Source organism: Oryzias latipes, chromosome 16 (genome assembly GCF_002234675.1).
Source record: "Oryzias latipes chromosome 16, ASM223467v1".
Classification (NCBI taxonomy): Eukaryota; Metazoa; Chordata; class Actinopteri; order Beloniformes; family Adrianichthyidae; genus Oryzias; species Oryzias latipes.
In genome coordinates this window covers 15,074,539-15,100,412 of record NC_019874.2, presented here as the reverse complement: position 1 = coordinate 15,100,412, position 25,874 = coordinate 15,074,539, and the positions used below count along the sequence as shown (strand labels likewise).

General features: G+C 43.3%; 1 protein-coding gene across 2 annotated transcripts; it reads left to right on the top strand.

Moving 5' to 3' along the window:
* The first annotated feature begins 1,325 nt into the window (after positions 1-1,325).
* On the top strand, positions 1,326-24,831 carry LOC105355910 (myeloid cell surface antigen CD33-like). Of its 2 annotated transcripts, XM_020710087.1 has the most exons (5): positions 20,500-20,755; positions 20,876-21,172; positions 21,268-22,162; positions 23,677-23,737; positions 24,688-24,831. In XM_020710087.1, exons 1-2 carry the CDS (start codon positions 20,566-20,568, stop codon positions 21,052-21,054), a joined length of 369 nt encoding a protein of 122 aa, XP_020565746.1. In that variant the 5' UTR covers positions 20,500-20,565; the 3' UTR covers positions 21,055-21,172; positions 21,268-22,162; positions 23,677-23,737; positions 24,688-24,831. The 2 variants fall into 2 exon arrangements, 1 of the variants encoding a protein (XP_020565746.1); XR_002874900.1 differs by lacking the exons at positions 20,500-20,755; positions 20,876-21,172; positions 21,268-22,162 and adding an exon at positions 1,326-1,374.
* The last annotated feature ends 1,043 nt before the right edge of the window (positions 24,832-25,874 follow it).

The following is a 25,874-nucleotide window of genomic DNA, read 5'->3' as shown; positions in this document are numbered from 1 at the left end:
TCAGCAGTGCATGGAGGGGTGAACGGGAAAAGGTCTCCTTCCGCTTGTGTCGCGGCAGCGTTATGGGAGTAACAGGACTGGTTAAAAAAACACACCGGTAAAATAAAGCAGCGGCGACTGAAAAGCGCGCGCCTCAGCGCGATACGCGCGCCTCAGTGCGGCGTGTGCGTCAGAAGTCAGAAGCCTCTGCGCTCCGCGGACGCCTCTGCGCTCCGCGCTCGCCCCGCGCGCTCCTTGTCTCCCCTTCCCATCTACTCCGACACCTCTGGCCAGGGCGGCTTCAAGGAGGAGCACTTCGTCCCCATTGCGCCGGTGGAAGGGGCAAATCGTGTCTGTGCAAAGCAATCGGACTTAATACTATACAATTTGTGTATGAGGGGCGGATGCGTTGTTACGTGTGGGAGCCATCAGACTGCCATCGGCCCCGCAGCTCTATAAGAGCAGCAGGAGAAGATGTCTCCAGCTCACACGGAGGCTGTGAGCTTTTCAAAGCAAAATTCCGCTCAGTCCTTAGAAACCGTAAAAACGATCGTAGATTTGTGTTTCCAGTCGTGTCCCGACAAAATAAAGGCTGATGTTATTCCCACATATTTACGTGCAGCCCAGCTGCAGATTGCAGCTTTTCCGTCAGCAGCTGACCGGCTTTTCCAAACCCGATTGCTTTTAACTTGAAAGCTGCATCATACTGTAATGGCGATCACGTGCACGTTGGGTCTAATGGCACCAAAGGATTCTGGGATGCGGCCGGGCATGCGTGTTTCGTTTTGTTGAACCATGACTGAAGTGTCTAAGACCTGAAGTCAAGTCCATGCTGTTTGGCTGCTAAGAGGTGTGTTGAAAAAAAATGCCTTGTGCTTGGTGTTAGATAGAGAATTTAATCCATTCACTGAGATCAAAAGTACTTACATGGCGGCCGCCAATTAAATCCATAATTCAGCCGCGTCACTGAATAGGCCGCAGGGCTGTAAGCGCAGGTAAAAAGTAGCGGCTTGTAGTCCGGAAATTACGGTACATATATAAGAAAATTATGAAGAATGAAATAACAAAGAGTCATAACCCCCTATTGTAACAGTAAAATATGTCCAACATGAAAGACCTTCAGCTCTAATCTGTTTATTAAGCTGTTGGACAGGACAAGTTGAGAAGAAAAAACAAAGAAATCTTTTCTTTAAACTACAATGTCTTTTTCTTTGCAGACAAACTGGCATCTCTGTGAGCTATTAGTCAGTTATACCGATTGTTTTTACACCAATGATTGGACAAAATAATGTCATTTAATAATAATATGTTGTGCTTGTCTTTTGCTTCTACAGAAATAACAGTACTACGGTAGTCATGCAGAGCTCCAAGCCACTCCACTCATACCCTAAAAATGTGAGTAACAAAGCTGTTTGTCTGAATGCTACACTGATGTCCTGATTTGTAGTTTCATTTTTAGTTTAAATTAATTTCTACTTTTGCCTATTTCAGTAATTAGTTATTTTTTTCCCCCCGGGGGGGGAGGGGGTGCTAGTCCTTAGAGAGATCAGGGCATGAATGGTTTTGGCACCGTTTTGGCACCGGGCCCCTTCCTTGCTGGCTGTCTCTCGGCGCTGCAAGGCTCTGACCTCCATCTGCGGCTGGCTTGCTGCCTCCTGACTGCCTGGCCGCCCTGGGAGGGGGGGCGCCTACCGCGGCTGGCTGGGGGGCCGGTCGCTCGGGGGAGCCTCCGGTTGTGCCCATCCGCCTGCTCCTCCCCGCTCTCACCCAAACAAATGTTGCAAACAGTCACATAGGGCTCCGGGAACTGGGTGGGTGGGGTATGCTGGCGGGGCTCACTGGGGGTGTTTCTCTCAGGGGTCTCGTCGGCGCCCGCCCTCCATCCCGGTTTTACTTGCATATTAGACACCCTGATTCATCTAGGGCCTTGTGGGGAGGGTCTGGTGGAGGGGGGCACGGTGAAACATCCGTGCTCATCTTTCACAGGTCCCCCCCATAATTTTAACTTCCACTTTAGACACACACACTGCATGTTAGCAGCACACACACAGCGAATACACACCACACACAGAGGGACCCCGGAGTGGGGGGGCTCTGTTGCTTGGCAGCCGGGGGCCCCCCCGCACTGGTGACCTCCTATTTTACCTGCAGCACACACACAGCACACCCACACCTCCATACATGGGTGGGGTCGGGGAGGGGCGGCCGGTCTTGTGGGTATCCTGTCGGCTGCGGTAATTGGTCGGGCATGCGGCGCTGGGGGGTCGGTCGGTCGGCCGGAGGGGGTTACTGCGTGTCGGCGGGGGGTAACCAGGAGATTGTGAGTATGTGTGCGAGAGTGCATGGGTGGCACGGACCTGGGGGCTGGCTCGCTGGGACCCTCTGGGGCTCTCCCTCCCCATCACAGAGGGGGGAGGGCATTATGGGGGTTGGGGAAGGGGGCTTAGATAATATGGCAGGGGAGGAGGGTTGTAGAGGGTAGGGTTATGGGGGGTGGCTGTGGGTGCGCGGCGATCTCTAGGAATGCTCGGGCCTGGTGCCGAGGCTGGCTCGCGGAGGCGGGGCGCCGGTTGGGTGGTGGGCGGCCCATGGGTTCTCGGGGCCCTGGCTCCTGTCCTGTGGCCTCGGGGCCGGACGCCGGGTTCGCTTATGCCTTTGGGCGTCGGGGGGGCCCCTGTAGAGGGGCATTCTCTGCGCCTGGCTGGGTGGGTGGGCGGTCCCCTCATCCCCCCCTCCCGGGCTGCCTGGGTCCGGTGCCGGGGGGGTTCCTGGCCTGGGGGTCTCTCCTCCCCTCTCCTGGTCTGGCTGGTCTGGCTGGGTAGGATCTGGTTCCCCTTATGAACACACGGTTCACTTTGGCAGCGTGCATGTATCTCCACCCCCAGGTGCACGTGCACACTCCCACACTGCTCCCTGTCTGCTTCATCCCTCGTCCTAACCCACAGTGTATTGATGGACCCCACAGTGTATTGATGGACAGATGTTTTCCACTCATCTTAGTGTAAGAATTTCACCTTTGATGTAATATTTGTCTTTCCAGCAGATCTGGTATAATTGTTACAGCTTAAAATAATAACTTATTCAAATCAGTACTTGTATCCCCCACCTTCTCACCTTTTTTCCTTTTACTCTCTTCCACCGCCCCCCCCCCCCCACATTCTTCCCCTCTCCCTACCCACACACACTAAATGTAACAAATAAATAAAAAATAATACAACAAAAAGGGGTTTATCAGACATACCTTTGGTTTGTCTGAAGATTAATAACCCCTCTTGTTAAAGTAAAATATGTCCAACACAAGAGGCCCTCAGCTCTCATCTGTCTGCCTAGCTGTTGGACAGGACAAGTTAAAAAATAAATAAATAAATAATATAGTTAACAGAACAAAATAATGTACAAAACTGATATTCTCGTCAGTGTGTCCGTCTGGCAGAGCAGATATGGGTGCAATCAGACAGACAGATGGATAGATAGAGAGAGATGCATTAATTGTCCACTGGGGAAAGTTGTTGTCATAGTAAAACATTTCTTCATAAGCTACGGAATTATGGTATTCATACATATGCCTTTAGTTTGTTTTATTTTTGATAAAACAATGTATGGTGTATGTATCAACCATTCAGAAAAAAACAAGAAATTACATTTGCGCTGATCAATTTCCCTTTTCCACGTCGATTATTACTGACATCTGTAGCTTGTCAGATGCAATTAAATGGATGGAAATAAAATGCCCCATCTACCCACCAGACGTTTTTTTGCCTCGACTTTGATGTCCGACCTTTTCTTTTTTGTTTCGTCCACGGTCCGAGGTTGTGAGGCTACAGCTTATAAGGCGTCCGCCAACGATAACTTCTACATCACATTGAGTGAAGTTACGTTTTTTTGATTTCATCTCTGTGTTCGCCATGGTTTCGCAATCAATGAATATTCATTTGTGGGCGTTTCACGGACTATTTATGGGCAACTATGGGCGTGTCATGAAGCCGCAAAAGCTGCGCTGTATTTAGAATTGGTTGTGATTTATTAACGGAAAGATGGGTAGGATGTGCGTGCGCACGGTTTTATAAATCCGAATATTTCTGTGCGTACGCACGTCCTATGTTTCATCCGTACGCCACTTCTGACGCAAATCCTACGCAAAGTTTTATAAATGAGGCCCCTGGTTTCTAAAAGAGGGTTTTATTTTATTTTACTGGCTTTGCTGCTCCTTCTGGGTTTTACTCTGAGAGAAAGAGGCATGAATGGATGAAGACTGCAGAATCCTGTTCGAACAGAACCGATACAAAGTCTGATTGACGAAACAGAGACACCTGATTGGTTAGAATCTAGACCAATCAGCAGGCTGTTCCATGGCAGATATGTCACACTAAAATTAAACTTATGAAAGCAAAATCAAAGATGTGGAGAAAGAGAGATGAGACACAACACATGTGAAAACATTTGTGTTGCAACGCAAAAATAATTTTTGAAAGCAAAAAAAAAAAATTTTTTTAAAGCAAAAACATGTTTTGAAAGCAAATATTTAATGTTTTCATTTGATTCTTAGAAAGTTTTGTTTGCAATGTCTTAGCATATATATCACTTCATAAGATAGCAGCAATGTCATACATGAAGGGAATAGAAAACACTTCACATTAAAAAGATGAATCTGGTTTTGGATACAGAATTTAACTCCATGTGGGATTTTCTGACAGAAACAAAAACATTGTTTATAACTCTTATAAAAACTGCTTTATTCATATAAATCTAAATTACATTTTTAAAAATCAATAAATCTGTTTACAAGATTAAATCGGGGGGAAAAAGGCTGTGAGGTTCTGATCATCTTTAAACATAATTTATGTTTTGTTTCTGTAGATTCGATCAAAACCACTCCAAATGGGAGACAGTGCTTCACCTGTGATGGTTCAACATGTGACAAAACTTTAGCCTGTGAGGGGAACGAAGACCTCTGCGTTACTGAAACAGGTGAGACCCCTGTTCTTCCTCTATTCTTGACTATTCTAAAGGAAAATGATTTTAAAGCTTCTAATAACATTCTCTCTCAGTTGATTTAGGAGGAAACACAACCACCGTAAAGGGATGCATCTCAAAGCTGATGTGTTCTGTCTCAAACATCTTTCCTTCTCTATTTCCAAGAATAAAGTTTAGCTGTTGCAACGGTAACTTCTGCAACAGTGCTGTCACTGCAAGTGCAGGTATGTGACTTGAAATAGTGGCGTTGGTCTCTTTGACATTGTTTTCTTAAGAGAAAATTCAAACAGTGAATTCTTTGGCACCTCTCTTTTTCATACACAAAGTCTATGAGGCCCTCACTCTTTTCTTCTTTCAACTTATCTTTTGAAGACTCAAAGTTTGGAAATCCAAAATTATTATTTTTGATAAATTGAGTTGTTTTTTGGTGTTTGTTTTTTTTTTTTTTCACCTGTCAATTACAATTCTAAATAAACTTTCCCAAACCGTGTGTGAATTTAAATATGAAATAAAGTTTCCTGTTACCGAGAGGAAAACTCATTTGAGTTTGTGTTTTTGACAGAATTGTTTTTTTTAACTGTCCTGGATATTTGTTTTTGGAATAATTTTACATACAATATCTCGTATTTACTCTGAATTTTTGAACTATTGTGTGACCATATGGTGAAGTGTGCGTGAAAACTTTTTTTTGCAAGAACTTGTCTTCCAGGAAAACAGAAGCAGAGGCCGTGACTTTTCACTTCTGTCAAGCTGTCAGCTTTTAAATATTTAAAAACAGGAAGCTTACCCTAAACCACCGTTGTGAGCGAGTTGTGTTTCAAACATGCTGTGTCTACACAGCATTTCTGCTAATCCATTTAAATTGTCAAATTACAAAGTTCTAATTGAATTTTGCAAAACACTTATTAAATAAATGTTTGAAAATAAAATGTCAAATATTTTCTTTATCATTTTAAAAGAGATTTACAGACTAATAAATAGTCTAAATCAGAGTGTGAATGGTGAACTGGAGAGAAGAAGGTGAATCTTTTAGTGTTTGGGTGACATGAGCGCCAAGCGTTGCAGAGACCCAGATCATTCATGTACTGCTTTAGAATACTTGCAGACTGCCTAGTGTGCTGGAGTCTGTCAACTTCAGGGTCCAGAATCAGATTGACATCTCCTCCTATAAGAATTGTAGAGTCAGAGTGAACCGAAAGTGAGGTAAACAATCTGTGAAAGAAGGAAGAGTCGTCAACATTCAGGCCATAAACACTATATGCAAAAGTCCTTATTCTGAAATGATTTGTTTATAATTACAAATCGGCCTTCTGGGTCAGTAACTGTATCCTTATGAGTAAAATCAATGTTTTTACTAATTAAAACAGCAACTCCTCTTTGTTTGGAGTTTTGACCAGCAGAATACATGAATGGAAACTATGAGCAGCACAGAAGATGATCCTCTGATTTAGATAAGTGGGTCTCCTGCAGTAAAGCTATATCTGCTTTAAGATCATTCAGTTTAACACTTTCAGCTTCTTTGGCCCAGAGCCAAGTCCACACACATTCCAGCTAACATTGTTAAGATCGATCATAACTACTCTAGCTGGGAGAGTGTCAGGCTACATAATGCGTGTATGCCAGTGCGTTTGTGTGTGAACGTTTCCTGGGTGTGTGAGCTGCATGTTGTGTGCGTCCTATATGAGCATAATTAAAAATAAAAGTCAATACCAGAAATGCTTTTTGATTTTCTGGTAAATGTGTAGCAAAATTCAGTTAGAAATATCTAATTTGATCATTAAAATGGATTAATAGAAATGCTTTTTCATTTTTCAAAATGAATCTGCATTTGTTGACTCAAAATGAAAAAGAAAAAGCAATCCGCCATACCATTTTTTCTTCTTCTTCTTCAACACTGCTTATTCTGTCACTTAATTAAAATGGTAAAAAACATGGTATTTCATGGTTAATTTTCAAGAAGTTCTCTGGTAAATGTGTAGCAAAATTCAATTAGAAATATCTAATTTGATCATTAAAATGGATTAAGAGATATGCTTTTTCAGTTTTCAAAATGTAATTGCATCAAATGACTCAAAAAATAAAATTAAAAGTTAGTCCTTTGAAACGGTTTTTTATTGTCTTCTTTAACATCACTCAGTCTGTGACATCACTAAATCATCATTAACATCTTTAAAGACTTGATTGCACTTTCCTTTTCACATTCACCCTGCAAAAAGTGTAGCAAAACTCCAAACCAGTCAGAATGCAGAAGTAAGCCGATGACCTCAGTGCCCACTCGCTGTGGCTACATGCTCAGCGCGAGCCAAGCATGTCTCTAAACGTGTTTGCGGGAAAGGGGGTGATTTCTAACGTACAACGCTCTGGAGGACGCTTCAGTCCTCAGTCCTTCCGACTGCTTTGAGTGAGCGAGCAACCCGGCTCAGGAGGACCGTGTCTCCCGGGAGAACCGAGTCTGAGAAGAAGCTTTGAGGCGGCTGGATGAAGGTGAAGCGGCTAACAGACACAAGTTAACTAAATTAAAACAATTTAGTCATCTATGAAGAAATAAAACAGTTTTGTTAAAGTTTTCAAAGACTTCATTTCTGATTGAGACAAAAGAAATGACGACTTGTCGTATTTCAGGCAGATACTCGCTGCAGTGCTACCCTAGGGCGGTTCAGTCAATTAACTCACCTGTTCAGCGTCCTAATTAAGCCCAGGTGCGCAGCTGTTCATTCTCTTTCTTACCTTCAGCGCTCATTCTTCGCCGTTCTCCGTGCCCACGGCTCTCCTTCTCTTTCGCCGTCTTGCTGTATTCCCCCCGTTCCTTCAGATGGATGATCCCCATTTTTCTGATGTGGGGTTTTCGTTTCGCCGCGTTTGCTCTCCTTTTGCGGCGATCAGCGGGCGGCTGACGGCGCCCAGGCCCCCAGCGCGTTCGTTTCACCGCGGTCGCGTGCATCTGCAGGGGGTGTTCGGGATGTCCGTGGCCCCCGTGGTCAGCCGAATTTCTACGATGAGCGGCATGCGGTTCTTTTCCCGTGTTTTTTTCTAAGGCTAAGTTCTTGCTTCCTGTTTACTTCGGTCATCGGTGACGTTGTGCCCCTAAGGACCTTGGGAATTGTAGTTTTTTGACTCATGGTCCACTTCATGATGCACTTCTGATTCATTTCTCTGCTGTGTAGTTCTGCGTCGTCCGGTTATTGTTTCAGGGGTTGTGGGGTCTTTTCTGTGGTTGTGAAGGCTGGCAGTCCTCGTCTGGACAGGTTTCTCATGCTGGCTGAATTCGTTGTGGCTTTTAGCATTTTCTCTGTTGCTGTTTTGTTCTTTGGGAGCTGAATGTGAATCTTGACTATCTTTAATTCAATGCTGGCTTTCTTATTATGGCGGTTCTTCTGTTTGTTTTCTTCGTTGTTGTAGCTGCTGGTTATTCAGAATGTGAATTAGTCCCTCTTTGACCCGTCTCTGCTCCGTGGACAATTTCCCTATGATTGGTCTCTCTTATGCAGCGTCTATGGCTCGTTTTATTCACTCGGCGATCCTCGTTCGTTGCCCCCGCACATTCTGATTCTGGTTCTGCTCCACCTGTTTTTCCCCGCTCTCTGTACCCCAGTGGGTCCTGCCCTGGCTTCAGGGACTTGCGTCGGCCGCTTTAGTGAGTGTGTCAGTCTCTTCGCGGCCTTGTTTTTCTCGGCTGGACAGTTAATTTGTTATTCTCTCTCTGGTTTGGTTTGGAGGTTTGTGGGGGCTATGTGATGGATTCTTCCGGGGCATCGTTTTCAAAGCCGCCACTGAGAGTGGCCCCTAGGAAGTGTTCAGGTTGACGTGACTTGATCTGGACCTGTTAGCCGCCTCGCAGTTCATCTTTCTGGGCATCAGTGGCCTAGTTCCTCATGCCCCTTCAGGATTGGTATATATTTTCTTCAGCTGCCCATGCTGTCTCCACGATATTCCTTCCTTACGCGATTTAAGGCTGACGATGACTGTTATCGCTGATGTTCTCACTGTTCTGCCTCTATGCCTCTCAGTGGCGTCTCTTGGCAATCAGTAGGCGTTCGAAGGTTTGTCGGTTTACCTTTTTCAGCTGTCGTGGCAGTCCTCATAATATCGACTTTATTATCAGAAGCTCTGTACTGGATATTTGTAGCCGATGGGTCCCCTTCATTTTGCGAGTTATTGATGATTTCTCGGTGGCCAAATTTCCTCAGATCCCTGGTCTTTGAATCTCTGAGGAGAAAAAACTTTATTTTCGAATCTGAGTTTCCACGTTGTCTATACTGTATGGTCCTCCACCCGTCCGGATTTATTTTTCTTCTATGGATCTGGATGGTTCATTGATGCTTGTCTCCCCATTATGTCATCTTTAGCTTTTGTGCAGAGTGTCGTTTATTCATGTTTTGGTTGAATATGATTTGTCAATGATTGGGCCACCTGACATTTGCTGTGGCTTTGGTCCTATGGTCATCCGTTCATCTTGTGTTCTTGTTCTGGGTAGTTCGATCCTGGGCCCCGTGTTCCTGTTCTGGATTTTCATGTTTTACGTTTGATCTTTCCCTCTCTATGCTTGGAGTGGTTTTGTTATGATGACTGTTGTGTCTTCAGGCTGCGGCTGCGCTTTCTGGTTTTGGGTAAAGGATTTAAGAGTGGTTTGTGTTTGTCCGGCCGCCAGAATCCACAGCTCTGATGGTTTTTAAGGGGTCGTCCGGTTATGAGAGATTTCAGCCTTGGAGATTATGTTAAGGCTGTTTCAATAGTGAATGATAGTATTGTGTCATCGGTTGACTTGGTTACTGTTTAAATAACACCTTGAGCAATTTCTACCCTGACCGTAGGAAATATATCCCTTGCGCTCTCAAGCTTAGTTCAAGAGTTAGATCTTGTGTCCACAAGTCAGTCTTCTATCTGCCTTGCTTAAGCAGATGACACTCTGCTAGATTCTTCCCCATTTAGAGGCTTGTTATACTCCGCCTCTAAATGCTTAAGGTTCAGTCTAGCAAAAATACTATCAAAACCTATGATCCCTCATGGCTCTCAAGTTCTCTTTTGCAATATCCAGACGCCCTTGGCTGATTAAAATTTCAGTAGTCTGTACTTTGTTGTCCACAAATTTGAGAACCACTAATATCAAATACAAAGCATCAAATCCAACCGAGGTGCAATCCTTTGCTACGTGGGATGTTGACCTTCCTCATCTACAAATCTCCTTGGCTACTCTTCCCATCTCCTGCTCCTTGATGACCTCCTGAAGGTGCGTCCCTCTGAAACTGTCAAAGGTTACTTTTCTTATCACTGGAGTATATATAAAAAAAAATAAAAAAATAAAAAATTGGTGTTAAGATTTCGTGCAGGCTCTATATTTCACTATCATTTCACTGTTGGAATTTGTGATTATGGTGGTTTCTATGGTGCGACAAATCCACAATGGGTCTTTACCTTAACTATCTACTAAATTTCACTTTCTCAGATTTGTTCTTTAAAAGCACTGTTATTTCATTTATCTCAAGCATTTTGAAACTGATCAGTTTCTGGGTTATTTATATATTCTTGTCAAGACTAATACTGCTTTGTCTTTATCTATGCATCGCATCCTGAGCCTGCGAACCCCTACGCCCCGATCAGCTGCTCCATTTCCAGAAAATAATGTCACCCCTGCATTCCTTGATCTGGTGCTGCAACGATGACTGCTCGACGTACCTATTGCTGCACTGAAAGTGAAGGGGCGGTGGACCTCCTCTGCATTCCAATGACACTTCTGACTGAATTAATCACTCAATCAATGTCAACAGCAGAATGAATGTAAATTCTTCGATTATAGATGTTAAAAGAAAATTATTGCCAGGTGGAAGCCTCAAAATTTAGGATGTTCTAAGTTGTATCATAGTATGCGCTGGAGCTCGAATTTGGTTCTTAAGCTCATTTGTTTGCAGTATGCCAATGAAGCACAGTGTGGGCATTGAACTCGTTTTTAATATTTGGATGGAACCTCAATTAAATGGATGTTCCTTGAGCGCGTATAATTGGTATGCCAAATGGAGAAAATTATGGCTATTAACTCGTTCGTTGTACTGTCGTTGGGAGCTTCAAAATAATGGATGTTACTTAAGTTCATGTATATATAGTTGCCAAAATGGAAGAAGTTTATGGCCATCAAGCTTGTTCTTAGTTTAATGGAAGTTTGAATAATGGCTGTTACTTAAGCATGTCATAATACGCCATTGGAAGCATTGGAATGGATGTTAAGTTAGTGTCTCATACGGGTTGTTCTTGGTGGTTTAAATTATAGTTCCGCATAGCGTTTTTGCAGACGTGAGCTTTACATTCTAAGATCAGGTATGAGTAATTCTTATGTTGGCTCCCCTTTTATTTCTTTCCCTCTCTTTCAGATAGTATGGTCCCCAATTGGTTTCCACGAACGGGAGCGGCCCAACGGTCATTGGTGCCGGGTCACACATAGCAGATCCACTAGATAGCATGCTCCCTTCGTGGCGCTGTACTCGAACGGGAGCGGCCCAACGGTCAATGGTGCCGGGTCACACATAGCAGATCCATTAGATAGCATTTCCCCTTCGTGGCGCTGTACTCGAACGGGGCGGCCCAAACGATCGATGGTGCCGGGTCACACATAGCAGATCCACTAGATAGTATGCTCCCTTCGTGGCGCTGTACTCGAACGGCAGCGGCCCAACGGTCAATGGTGCCGGGTCACACATAGCAGATCCACAATATAGCATGTCCCCTTCGTGGAGCTGTACTCGAACGGGGCGGCCCAAACGGTCAATGGTGCCGTAGCAGAAAATGGAATGAAATGAAAATGGAATGCCGCCGAAAACACACCTCATCTTATTACACACTGATTATACATTCACATTTTTTCTTCTTCTGGATGATCTTGGTGTTGGGGGTTTTGTTACCCGAAAGTCTTATGGAAATTTCTCATGGAATTGAACGGAGACTTATGCCAAACGAAAAGATGTGAATGCCAACTTAAAGAATGTGGAAAATTAAGTATGTCAAATAAATTTTTCTTACTGCAAGAGTTGTCTGACTGAAATGACGACTTGTCGTATTTCAGGCAGATACTCGCTGCAGTATTTTACAGGTAACTACCCTAGGGCGGTTCAGTCAATTAACTCACCTGCTCAGCGTCCTATTTAAGCCCAGGTGCGCAGCTGTTCATTCTCTTTCTTACCTTCAGCGCTCATTCTTCGGCCCTCCCTCCTCCCCGGCTTCCACCTGTGGGCTCCGTAAAGGGGGGTTTTGTTACCCGAAAGTTTTATGGGAATTTCTCATGGAATTGAACGGAGCCTTATGCCAAACGAAAAGATGTGAATGCCAACTTAAAGAATGTGGAAAATTAAGTATGTCAAATAAATATTTCTTACTGCAAGAGTTGTCTGACTGAAAACTTATAAAACTTCAACATGTTCACTTTTTGTGTAGCTACAGAAAATAAATATAATGTTGATTTTTTTGTGTGTAAAATTCATGTTGTGATCATATTGTTCAAAAATTACAGTTGCCTTTGGACCAACATTTAAAAAAATATTAATATTAGCATTGTTGTTATGATTTCTAGGATGAACAGACCCAGATGCTGAAACCCAGAATGAGGACACAAGTAGGTGAGAGGTAAGTAAGAGTATTTATTTTCCTTCCAAGAGAGATGGTTGTGGCTTGGTAGGAGTCTGATGAGGACTGTGGCTTGAAGCGTGGCTGGAGGTCGCAGCGAGGCTTGACAGAGTGTGAGGGCTTGACCTGACTTCCAGACAGGTGACCTTTGGAGGCTGGAATCCTGAGGCAGGGAGAATAAAATTAGAATAGAGACAAGACTTGTATTCATAAACATGAGCTAAACTGAGACCAGGTATAGTGACCATAAGGGGCAACGAACTGGCGTTGATGGTGGAGCTGGGTCTCCTTTTGAGCTGCAGCGCTTGATGAGGTGTATTGGTCACAGCTGGTGAAGTCAGGAGCAGAGCAGGAGGGGGAGGAAACTGACAGGCACCATAACAGTACCCCCCCCTCAACGACCCGCCTCCAGGCGGTCCAGGGCGGTGATCCGGGTGGGCGCGGTAGAAATCAGAGATGAGTGTGTGGTCCAAAATGAGGGAGCGGGAGACCCAGGAGCGCTCCTCAGGACCGTACCCTTCCCAATCAACGAGGAACTGATGGCCACGACCCCGACGTCAAACATCCAGAATACGGCTGACCGTGTAAGCCGGAGCGCCGTCAATGATACGGGCGGGAGGTGGGGAAGCGGAAGGCGGGCACAAGGTGCTGTCCGAAACTGGCTTGATTTGTGAGATGTGGAAGGAAGGGTGGATCTTGAGGGCGGCCGGGAGATTGAGGCGGACACAGGAGGGATTAATGATCTTGTCAATAGTGTACGGGCCGATGTACCTGGGGGCGAGCTTGCGAGACGTGGCTTGAATAGGGATGTTCCTGGCGGACAGCCATACCTTCTGTCCAGGCTGATAGTCGGGTCCCACCACCCTGTGACGATTCGCCGTCCAGCTGTTGCTCTCCTTAGTGCGGATGAACGCTGCCTTGGTCTGTTGCCAAACGCGCTGACAGTGCTGGAGGTGGTCTTGCACCGAGGGCACAGCTAGGTCGAGTTCGTGGGACGGGAACAGCGGTGGCGAGAACCCGAGGGATGCTTCAAACGGCGAGATTCCTGTGGCGGAAGAAGGATGTGAGTTGTGCGCATACTCGACCTATACCAGGTATTTAGACCAGTCCTTGGGATTATTGGCCGCTAGGCAACGTAGGGATGCTTCCAGCTCCTGGTTGGCACGTTCCGCTTGGCCGTTAGACTGAGGATGGTACCCGGATGCAAGACTGACCGTGGCTCCCAGAGCTGAGTGTAGGCCTTCCACACCTGGGATATGAACTGAGGTCCGCGATTTGATACGATGTCAGATGGGATGACGTGATGTCTGAAGACGTGTTGGACCAGGATTTCTGCGGTTTCAGTGGCCGTGGGGAGCTGCTGGAGTGGAATGAAGTGCACAAATTTAGAAAAACGGTCGATTACCGTGAAGATGACCGTATGTCCTTGAGAGTCTGGGAAGCCGGTGACGAAATCCACGGTGATATGGGACTACGGACGACTGGGCGTGGGTAGAGGTTGGAGTAACACAGAGGGTGGCGAGTGAGCAGACTTTGAGCGAGCGCAGATGGTACATGCAGCAACATACTCCCTGACATCTTTGTTCATGGTTGACCAAAAGAAACGTCTGCGGAGGAGGTTGATGGTGCGATGGACTCCCCCATGACAGGCGATGCGGGACGTATGGGCACATGTCAGATCTCAGAGAACTGGGAACGTAAAGGGTGCTGTTAAGGGTAACAGGATGATTAGGCTCGTCACCTTGGGCTTGGATCACTCTGGCCTCAATGTTCCAAGTCAAGCTCCCCACCACGCAAGTGGAAGGCAGGATGTTGGCGATGGAGGTGGTCTCAGATGAGCAGTATTTGCGTGAAGGGCTGTCAGGTTTGACGTTACGAGATCCTGGTCGGTAAGTAATTGTGAAATTGAAGCGGTCGAAGAATAAGCACCAACGGGCCTGGCGTGAATTTAGTCTTTTGGCAGATCGGAGATATGAAAGATTTTTATGGTCAGTCCATACGATGAAGGGATGAGCCGCTCCCTCCAGCCAATGACGCCATTCCTCGAGAGCCAACTTGATGGCAAGTAGTCACGGTTGCCCACATCGTAGTTCCTCTCAGACGGGGATTGCTTCTTAGAAAAGAAAGCACAAGGTTTCAGTTTGTTCGTGGCCTCTTCCCTTTGAGACAAAACTGCCCCAACTCCTGAGTCCAAGGCATCGACTTCCACAATGAATTGTCTGTTGGTGTCGGGCTGGATTAAGATGGGGGCGGAAACAAACAGTCTTTTAAGGTGGTCGAAGGCGGCTTGGGCTGCAGGATGCCACTGAAAGGCTTTGGCAGTGGATGTGAGTTGAGTTAATGGGGTGGCAATGGAGCTGTATTTTCTGATGAAACGTCTATAGAAATTTGCAAAGCCCAGAAACTGCAGTAGTTTTTTGCGCGTGGTAGGTGGTTCCCACTGTGACACAGCTTCTATTTCAGCTGGATCTGGGCGAATGCTACCTGCCTCGAAGATGTAACCAAGAAACGGAACTGTAGTGGTATGAAAAGTGCATTTTTCGGCTTTAACAAACAAGTGATTTTCAGATAGCCTCTGCAACACCGATCTGACATGTTTCTTGTGTAGAGAGACATCTTCGGAATAAATAAGAATGTCTTTGAGGTAGACGAAAACAAAGTGGTTAAGGAAGTCCCTGAGTACGTCATTGACGAGACGTTGGAATACGGCTGGCGCGTTGGTTAACCCGAAGGGCATGACAAGATACTCAGTGTCCTAAAGGGGTGTTGAAAGCGGTTTCCACTCGTCTCCCTCTTGGATGTGCACAAGATGGTAGGCGTTTCGGAGATCGAGCTTCGTAAAAATACGGGCTTCTTGGATGGAGTCAAACACAGAGCTGATGAGAGGCAAAGAATATTTATCTTTTACAGTGATTTGGTTTAGTTCGCAATAGTCGATGCAAGGTCTTGGGGATCTCTCTTTTTTCTCAACGAAAAAAAAGCCAGCCCCAGCGGGGGATGAAGAGGGGAATGATTTACACGGTGTCCCCGGTCCTCGCTGTAAAAGCACGCACCTTCCTCTCTGCGCCTTTGCCGTTCTTCAGCAGAGATCTTTGAGAGCCCGATCTGCATGGGCTCCTCAGGAAGGCTTCGGGAGTTCTCTGAAGCACCAGCAGGGGAAGAATGAGTGTTAACAGTTTACATGGGTTTAGGATTCTTACGTGCCGGAGGTGTTCTTTCATGTTGACGCTCCCGTAAACGGGTATCTGAGCGCAGGGCAGCAGAGACTAGTTCCTCAAAGTTGTTGGTTTCAGGTTGTGTGCATAGGTGATCTTTTATGGATTCGTTGAGGGATTGATAGAAGACGCCACGGAGCGCCGGATCCGACAAGCCGGCCTCCACCGCCAGTATTCTGAATTCGATGTCGTGATCACTGACGGAGCGGTTACGTTGCCTGAGAGCGAGGAGTTTCCTGGAGGCTTCTTCCTGTTTTTTAGGCTGGTCAAACATCAGAGGAAATTCGTCGATGAAACGTTCAATGGGCAGATGGGTTATGGGATTGACTGCTAGAAAAGCTTGGCTCCACTGCAAGGCATTATTTCTCATTGAGTTGACGATGAGCGTGATTTTGCTGAGATCAGAATAATAGTACCTGGGGGCTTGTTGGAACAAAAGTTGACATTGGAGGAGGAACCCGCTGCATATTTCAACGTCTCCGATGGCTCGGGTTGCAGACGGAAGTTTTCCGGGGCCGGGACGGGAGCGGAAGTGGAAGTGTTGCTGGAAGTAGTAAGCTTTGCTGTGGTAACAGAATTAGACCTTTGTCTGGGTAAATCCATTAATGTATGTGTAATACCATTGAGTCGGGAAAGTAGATCCTCTTGAATTTTTGACATGCGAGAAATGGCGTTGGAGTGCAGTTCCAGGAAAGCTCTTTGCTGGTTAACTGCATAGCGGAGTCCTTCTGGGTCAGCTGGGTCAGGAGTTAGGACAGTTCATTCTGTCATGATTTCTAGGATGAACAGACCCAGATGCTGAAACCCAGAATGAGGACACAAGTAGGTGAGAGGTAAGTAAGAGTATTTATTTTCCTTCCAGGAGAGATGGTTGTGGCTTGGTAGGAGTCTGATGAGGACTGTGGCTTGAGGCATGGCTGGAGGTCGCAACGAGCTCGGCTTGACAGAGTGTGATGGCTTGACGTGACTTCCACACAGGTGACCATTGGAGGCTGGGATCCTGAGGCAGGGAGAATAAAATTAGAATAGAGACAAGACTTGGAAAACATGAGCATAAACATAAACATGAACATAAACATGAGCTAAACTGAGACCAGGTATGGTCACCATAAGGGGCAACGAACTGGCGTTTGATGGTGGAGCTGGGTCTCTGGGTTAAATCAGTTTCATCTAGATCATCTACTTGTTCATAATCCCTATTTCTGAGCTCTTAATTTCAACTGCTTTTTCCTGTAATAGTCATGTTGACTTATGCTGTTGCTGTTGGTAACAATCTCGGGCAAAATGTCAGAGATTGCCACACTTCCAGTATGCACCACTTCTGTCAGCACTTCTTTCAGCACTCGTGTCCACGCCCTCTGCTTCTTCCTCTAAAACCACAACGACCTTTTTCTCTCGGGCGGCCTCGTCCGCCTTGAAACATCACATAACATCACTTGCACTCACTGTCATTACTTTTACATCAAATTCCTGTTTCTGCTGACTGCAAACCTTTTCTGCATGTGTAACAAAATTCACGTACTTGGGTAATCCTAAAGTAGGAAACTAGATCATGTGTTTCTCAAGGCATTGTCTGATGTACTTCATTCTTTAACTGATGTTTGTACACTGTTTGGTGGGGTTATTCGTACCGCAACAATAGCAGTTCTGGCTGCAATTTCTTCTTCAAGGTCAGGTCTCCTTGTAGCTCGCCACCCATATGTAAGTGTACGCAGAATCCCCAGGCAGGAGAAAGAGAAAAAACCTGGCTTGTGTAAACAGAACCAAATTTCAGTTAATTGTCTCAAATAATTCAAAATAGACATTCACAATTCATCACCAGTGAAAAAAACTACAATTTTTGCATATACATCAACAAAATGATTTGATTGATATTCAAATGACAAATACATGCGAATACTTTTCAAGTTAATCTTCATGTTCATCAAAATTCAATCTTTACTCAAAACAACCGTTCTGGGAATTTACTAATTAAAAGATACATAGCTTTTTACCCTTTTTACAATCGTGTTTATACATATATACACTGTATGCATGTATATGCAATATATCTTTAACTAATAATTGAGGGCAGCTGGTATCAGCACTGCAGACTGGAAAACAGAATAAAGTACACAGACTGTTGAATGTTTATGGCATATTGCAGTTCAAAGCGTACTTGTGGCAAAAAGAATTTCTCTCTTAGCTTCCTCACACGCACGTCATTCAGAGTTTTGCTGTATTCACTTTTTAATACTTTATTGTCCAAAACACATAGATTAAGTATGCAGGACAAGAACAACGACAAAGAGAATGCTAGGCATATTTATTATAAAACAAACATTACAAAACATATATTACTGTAAAGCAGTAGCCTGAATGACACAGCAAGTTGGGCAATTGTGCTGCATGAGCTCTCTGGTTTGAGATTTGCTCCCTATTTTCTTATTGTTTAAGGTTTCGAAGTTGTAGCTCCGCGAGCCAGGCACATCCTCCAGACAGCACACAGAGGAGGGAGGTGGGTAGTAAGGAAGCCGAGTACTAAGCAGTGGGGTGAGTTGCAGTTATCAGCCCTGTGAACAGCTGCTGTAGTCCACTCTGTAGAAGGGGCTTGTTTTGGTATAGAGCCAAGGACGGTTGTCCACAGCTCCTTCGGGGAGTCCGATTAGATCAGAATACTTTTGGGCGGCAGCAGGTAGGTTGTTTGTTCTGCAGGCTGAATCCTTGACTGGCTCTGCGCTTTATAAGGCAGAATTTAATTCGAATGAAAAGTGGATGAATTTAGCCCAGTCTTCCCTCGATCCGGGCAGAAACTCGCTCCAAGGTGGCTTCCATCTTCCGCACAAGTTCAGGGGTCTCAAGCAATCTGCTTAATTGGGCAAGACAAGCACAGAGCTTTTGATCCACTTGTGAAAGTTTCTCCATCTGAGTCTCTCCTCCCCGAAGAATCCTTCCCAGGAGGGGGGGGGTAGAAGGGTGATTATAGGAGTGGGGGATAAAACCATGAAGCAGCATAAAGCAACAAGCTACTGGATGTTTATCATTATGGTAAGGTTCAAATGTAGTACAAATCTCAAAGGGCGGGGCCTGTCCCCACACACAATCAAATGTTATAAACACACCTGCTAGCTGCAAAAATGTCCACATGTCAACATGTACACAATACAAATATTGTTCACACATGCATACGTATGCCTTTAAAACAATTAGTGTGAAATATTTCATTCAATCAATCATGCAAACTATAAGTGCAAAGGTGAGCTAACACCTGCGCCTAAGTGAGTGTTTATGTTCTTCTAAAATGGATGGTGGAATGTGAAAAGAAGGAAGGAGAGTGCCCAGCCACCCCCACACCAAGACCCCCGCCACAGCAGCCGCGGCAGCCAGAACCCCCCCCCCCCCCCTGCATTATAGTTAAACAACTTGACAATAAGCAATTGTCACAATCTTTATGCAAAAAATATGTTTTTTGAGATGTTCAGTTGCCAACCGAAAAGGTTTTTGGAGTTTGTTTCATTGTTTAATATGAGCTTGCCAGCTTTAACATTGGCTAGGCATTCATTTACTTATTGTTTGCTATGTACCGGTAGTTATCTATGCATCTTATTTCTATGCTTAGTAGCTCATTGAACACAGCGCTTAGCTCTTTTTTATTTTGTCTAATACCTTTATTACCATTTTTGTGTTTGTGTTCTTTTCAGAAAGGCCTTATATTGCAGTTTGTAAAACGTGTACATTTTTTCCAAACCTTTTTGCAATATTACATTTCCAAAATAGGTGACAAATTGTTTCTGGGTGTTCTTTACAGAGAATACAATTGTCTTATTATATCTCAACATGGACTAATAAGTGGGATAGATTCTATGCAAAAGTTGTATTAAAAATTTCTGATGCAGTGTTCACAATTATTTCCATCGCAAATCAAGCATATATTTTCTCCAATAGAAGACAGTAGAGGGGACGGAAAATACATTTAATTGAAAGAGGGCACGTTTGACTTTGTTATTCATTTGGGCGAAGTTAAAACTGGATCTTTCAACAGTGGTGTGTCTAAAGGTTAAAAAGGAAACATTTTTATTAATGACAGTATTTACTGGAAGAAGTTCATATTTGTTAAGATTAAGGTGAAGACCTGTGTCCCCTTCTGACCACCAGAGAGAACCATCCCTTGATTATTGACTCGGCTTTCATCTTCACGAAATTTCCCATCAGCCTGTCTTCACTTTGATCTGCCTCGCTCGCAGGTTTGTTTGCCATTTTGCTATTTAACTCCTTAACCACCATCTTGAGCCTTGGTTCTATTATTTAATAAATCTGGTTTCAGATGGATCCAAATGCCTCCGTCTGTTCATTGGAGTTCACTGGAGATGGTGATCGACTTCCGGAGGAAAGGGGCAGTCTTACTAACCCCTCTGCATCCTGGGCAGGGATGTGGAAATGGTGGAGGAGTATAAATACCTGGGTGTGACTATCAACAGCAGACTGAGCTGGAGGAGCCACAGCACTGCTGTGTACAAGAAGCCCTGCAGCAGACTCTACTTCCTCAGGAAGCTGAGGTCTTTCAATGTGTGCAGCAAGCTGCTGGAGATCTTCTACCAGTCTGTGGTAGCCAGCACCTTGTTCTCTTCTGTGGTCTGCTGGGGAAACAGTATTGCAGTCAGTGACACCAACAGCCTGAACAAGTTGATCAGGAAGGCGGGTTATGTCATTGGCTGCAAACAGGAATCCTTTGAAGCAGTGATGGAGAGGAGGTCACTGAACAGACTCCTTTCAATCATGGACAACCCAGAGCAAAGCCTTGTCTTCCACAATGGCCGGAACCCAAGTCATGCACCACTTTAGGGACCGTACAAAAATTGTTGGGGATCTGAGCGAAAGAAACTGCTCTTTAGAGATCGACGACATCAAACCCTCTGACAACGGACCTTTCTGTTTTCATGCAGAGAGAGGGAATGAGAAGTACACGTTCAACAACAGCTGTGTATTTATTGTCATGAAAGGTTAGGAGTGTTTTCTCATTTTTGGATTATTTGACATTCAGTTAACAGTTCAAATAATTTCACCTAGCGTTCTCCGTCTGCACACTGAGCTACAGCAAAACATTTTGTCTACGTCCACAGCTTCCCCAGAAAAACCAGAGATTACCGGAGTTCAAGCTGAAGTGGATGCTGGTTCAGCTTTGACTGTCTCATGCTCTGTTACACACACATGTCCATCACATTCCCCAGAGTTTTCATGGAGCGTCCCCCACATCTCTAGTGCGGTCTCAGATTCCTTGATTTCAGGAGGCATCTGGTAAACTACGTCTATCATCAACTTCATAGTTGCTCCAGGGGATGGGGTGAAAAATCTAACCTGCACTGCCTCCTTCTGGGGGGAAAAGAAAGGAGTCACCACAGTCACTTTAACTGTTACAGGTTTGGGAAGCTAAATATGTGGTATTGTGCCGTTTAATCAAATGTGTATTTTAACTTGTTTCTTCCTTTTCTTTTCTATGAATCTTCTACATCAGGAACTTTTAAGTACAAAATGAGAACCATTGCACCAGCGGTCCTTCCAGTGACACTGTTACTGCTCATACTTGTTGCAGTTTTGGGGGTGTTTATCTACAGGAAAAGGTATCAATTGTTCATGAAATTAGGATTTACATATGAGGTTGTTTGACAAACTTCAGTAGTTTAGCAGCTGAAAGTAGATTATGTTGACAACGCTATTTTTCTGATCAACAGAAAGGAGGCTGAAAAACCAACCGAGACTACACCTCAACCTGAAAAAAGGCACAGAGTCAAACCTTTATCTTTTTCTGTACTTAAGCCACTATTCATAAGGCAGAAGGCCTGCGTTTAGCTAAAACAATTTTAAATTCTTAAAAGGCTGCATGAGGTTTATGGAGGGATAGAGCAAAAATGGTTGGTTTGATTGGTTATGATAATTAATGAACTGTGAAACTTAAAGTAGTGCTATATACAGGTGAATGACATGAGCATAATCAATGACAAGAATGATAAGTGGATGAGGGAGCCAGATAACCAGGACTGAAGTTCCCCAAATATCAAATGTCATCCTATTGTGGGATGAATAACGTATGATTTTATCTTAAAAAATGTGACAATTTAAGATAAAATCAAAAAATATCTTTATCAAAATGTCCAGAAGAAATTTACCAGAAGACAGAGAGAAACCTCCAAGGCCAGAAAAACTGTGTTTTTTAGAAACTGATGATAGTCCAAATTGGACCATGATTCATTTAAACTAATATTCATTCTGATGTTTCTTTTATAGGGGATCAATATGGAGCCGGTTATCACGATAGGGATGCCATAAAAAACAGCCATCCAAATCCAATTTTGTATTACTGTGCAAAGACATTACAGAGGCAGAGACTAGGTCAAAAACTAGAAATCCAGGTAAAAACCTACAGAGCTTGCCTTGATGTAACTTGAGTTGACAGAAAAACTGGAACTTGTATAGAAAATATATAAGAAAAATATACTATAACCTGGCGTGTGGTAAACTCTGAAACTTACACTACTCACATGAAGTTAGGGATAATGTTATTTACATGAATGATTTTCCCATTTGGTCTGAATTTGAATGAAATATGTAAAAGTTCCCTTTGATATTAAAAACCATGAATGCCAATCAATAAGAAAAGAAGGACAAATTTTCATTAGTTTGATAATTATTGCTACAAAAATTAAGACAATAATTAAGATGGCCCCAAATAACAAAAATTGATCTTGTGAAAAACGGGTATTTCCACCATTTACCACAAGGACAGCTTGAAAATTCAACTTCTCATGCTCCTTACCAAACTCATGATCTTGTTCTAAGTCAATGTGTTCCACTCTTCCACAAGTGCTACATGCAGTTTTATCAGGTCACTTGGGGGTGGGGTACCATCATCCAGTCTGTGCTTCAGCTGGTCCCTGACAAGCTCTATGGGGTTCAGAGTTCCCCAATATCAAATGTCAGCCCATGTGAGATGAAGAAGTTATGATTTTCTAATAAAAAGCTGACAATTTAAGATAAAGTCTAAAATATCTGTATCAAAATATCCAGAAGGAATCTTCCGGGAGACAGAGAGAAACCTCCAAGGCCAGAAAAACGGTGTGTTGAGAGACTGATGTTATTCCAAACACGATTCTTTTAAACTAATATTATTTCTGACGTTTCTTACATAAGGGATCAATATGGAACCGGTTATCACGGTAATAATACTCTAAAAAACAGCATTTGCTTTTACTTTCTGTTGAAGCAGTTATTGACTGATCTTCACAAATGTACTGTTTTCAGGAGAGCAGCAGGAAATCCAGGTGGTTGGCAGAGAGAGACTACCCAAAGTTCATTAATGCCTCCCAATGCTAAAGTCTCTGTTGACATATTTAATTTACTGTATTTTTGTATGAGGTCTTTTAGATTCTGAAGGCACTATGGTTATTAAAAAATGAATGCTGGCTTGGAGTTTGTGTTTTTTGACGGAAATGTTTTTTTTAACTGTTCTGGATATTTGTTTTTGGAATAATTTTACATAAATGATCTCGTATTTACTCTGAATTATTGAACAATTGTGTGATCATACATTATAAAGTGTGTGTGAAAACTGTTTATCCAAGAACAGAAGCAGAGGCCGAGACATTTTCACCTCTGTCTAGCGACAGCAGCTTTGAAATCTTTAAAAAGAAGTGCATCCTCAGGGCGGCTAATGTAGGGGGGCTTGTTTACTCAGTTGTTGAACATGACAAGTTGAGAAGAAAAACAAAAGAATTATTCATTCAAATATAATGTCTTTTTTTGCAGACAAACAACTGACGTCTCTGTGAGCTATTTGTGAGTTTTACTTTTAACTTTTATTTACACCAAAGATTAGACCAAATAATGTCATATAATAATATATTGTGCTTGTCTTTTGCTTCTACAGAAACAACAGTAGTACGGTAGTCATGCAGAGCTCCAAGCCACTCTACTCATACCCTAAAAATGTGAGTAACAAAGCTGTTTGTCTTGTTTCATTTTTAGTTTAAATTAATTTTCTCTGTTTTCCTTCCCTTACCTGTTTGTCTTCTTGTACTTGTACCTATTTCAGTAATCAGCAAAAAGATCTCTTTGCAACACATGTGGTGAGCTCTGATCTGTGGGGAGGCCCATAGAAAATAATCTATTGCATTACCTGTTTTCTTGTTTTGAACAATGTTTCTTCAGAAGAACGTGTATATTGTAACATGTGTGGCCCTACAACCACAGAGCAGCTGGGATATTTTTAGGGTCAGGAACCTACAAAAAAGAATTTTCTTAAGACATTATGACGTTGACTTGTTTAATGTATCTGATCTTAAATTCAAGAGCATTATCAAAAAAGAAAAGTACTGAAAAGAAAATGTAAATATTTCATACATTTCAGCGTGAATGTTTGTAAAACTTGTATGGATGAGTACATATAAAATTCTTTGCTGAAAGAAAATAAAGTTTAACAGTGCATCATGATGTTGCTGCCTCATTTCTTCTTTTACAGTATTGATACTTACTGTAGAAATGTTGAATTTTTAGTGACTCAGTGATTTTAACCAATAACATTGTGAGCTTCCCCCAATAAATTCTAATAGAGCCAATCTGACTGTTATTACACTCTGAATACTGTTGTCTGTTACGGCCTGAGGCCTTTTGTGTGTATTTTTGTGTGTGTGTGTGTCTATCCTTTACAGAGGCCTACTCCACCACACCGTCTGACTTCACCTCCTGCAGGAGATGATACTAACGGATTACTGATGAACGGTATGATCCATGGTCAGTTATAAAATCTTGTCTCAGTGTGAGAGTTTCATTCTTGGATGCAACATTTTTCACTCTACTCATACCCTAAAAATGTGAGTAACATTACTTATTTATAGTTTCATTTTTAGTTTAAATTAATTTCTACTTTTACCTATTTCAGTAACCTGCAAAACATCTCATTGCAACAGCTGTGGTGATCTCTATTTGTGGTGGTTTCCTGTTTTGAACATTGTTCCTCTGGAAGAACGTGTATATTGCAACATGTGTGGTCCTACACCCCCAAAGCAGCTGATATATTTTTTAGGTCAGGAGTCTACAAAAAATAATTCTCTTATGACATTGTAACATTGATATGTTTATTGTATCGGATCTTAAATTCAACAAGGAGATGTTTTACTTTCCAAAGAACATTATCAAACGGAAGCAAAGTATTACAAACAAGTGGAGAGCTTTTCTTTAGTCCGCTGCCACGCACTGTCCAATCCTTAACCCTTTTACTCCTGCTCACTTCCTCATGGCCTCAACCACAGCTGTACTGGACATCCTTCTATCTGCCATATAGAGGAAAATGTAAATATTTCATACATTTCAGCATGAACATTTGCAATACTAGTATGAATGTGTACATTTAAAATTCTGTTGATAGAAAAAATAGTTCATCGGTGAGTCATTATGTTGTTACCTCATTTCTTCTTTTACAGTATTGATATTAACTGTAGAAATTTTGCATCTTTAGTGATTCAGTCAGTGATTTTAACCAATAATATTGTGAGCTTCCCCCAATACATTCTAATAGAGCCAATCTGAGTGTTATTACTTAATACTGTCATCTGTTACGGCCTCAGGCCTTTTGTGTGTATTTTTGTGTGTGTGTGTCTATCCTTTACAGAGGCCTACTCCACCACACCGTCTAACTTCACCTCCTGCAGGGGATGATTGCTGCTTCCTTCTCTCCTCCAATCTGTTCCAGTGACAGCTGAATTCCCAAAGACGAATCCGTTTGTCCGCTTGCCCCTGCTGTTGGACTTGGCATTGGAGGCCGTGGAAACAGTCTGGTTTTATCTCTTGCGTGTGGTCTTGGTTTTCGTTTATGCTTTTGTGACTTGGTTACGTCTCTCTGGTTTAAGTTCCACTTTAGGTTTTGTTATTTTTTGCTATAGTCCCTGAGAATTTAAGTTCTTACTATTTATCTTGTTCAACCCATTTTTCATGTGTCCAGCTAATAAACGGCTGTCCTGACAATTTTCATGCTTAAAATGTTTTTTATGTTATCTCTTTTCTCCCCCTTCTGAGGTAGGATGGAACATATATGTATACGTAAAACATTCTACCATACGATTTGTGAAC

Bases quoted from the DNA above. Each gene is read 5' to 3' on its own strand.
- LOC105355910 (XM_020710087.1), top strand. From the start codon at position 20,566: ATGGCCGGAACCCAAGTCATGCACCACTTTAGGGACCGTACAAAAATT. The intron at 20,756-20,875 runs GTTAGGAGTGTT...CTACGTCCACAG, and splicing joins TGTATTTATTGTCATGAAAG to CTTCCCCAGAAAAACCAGAG.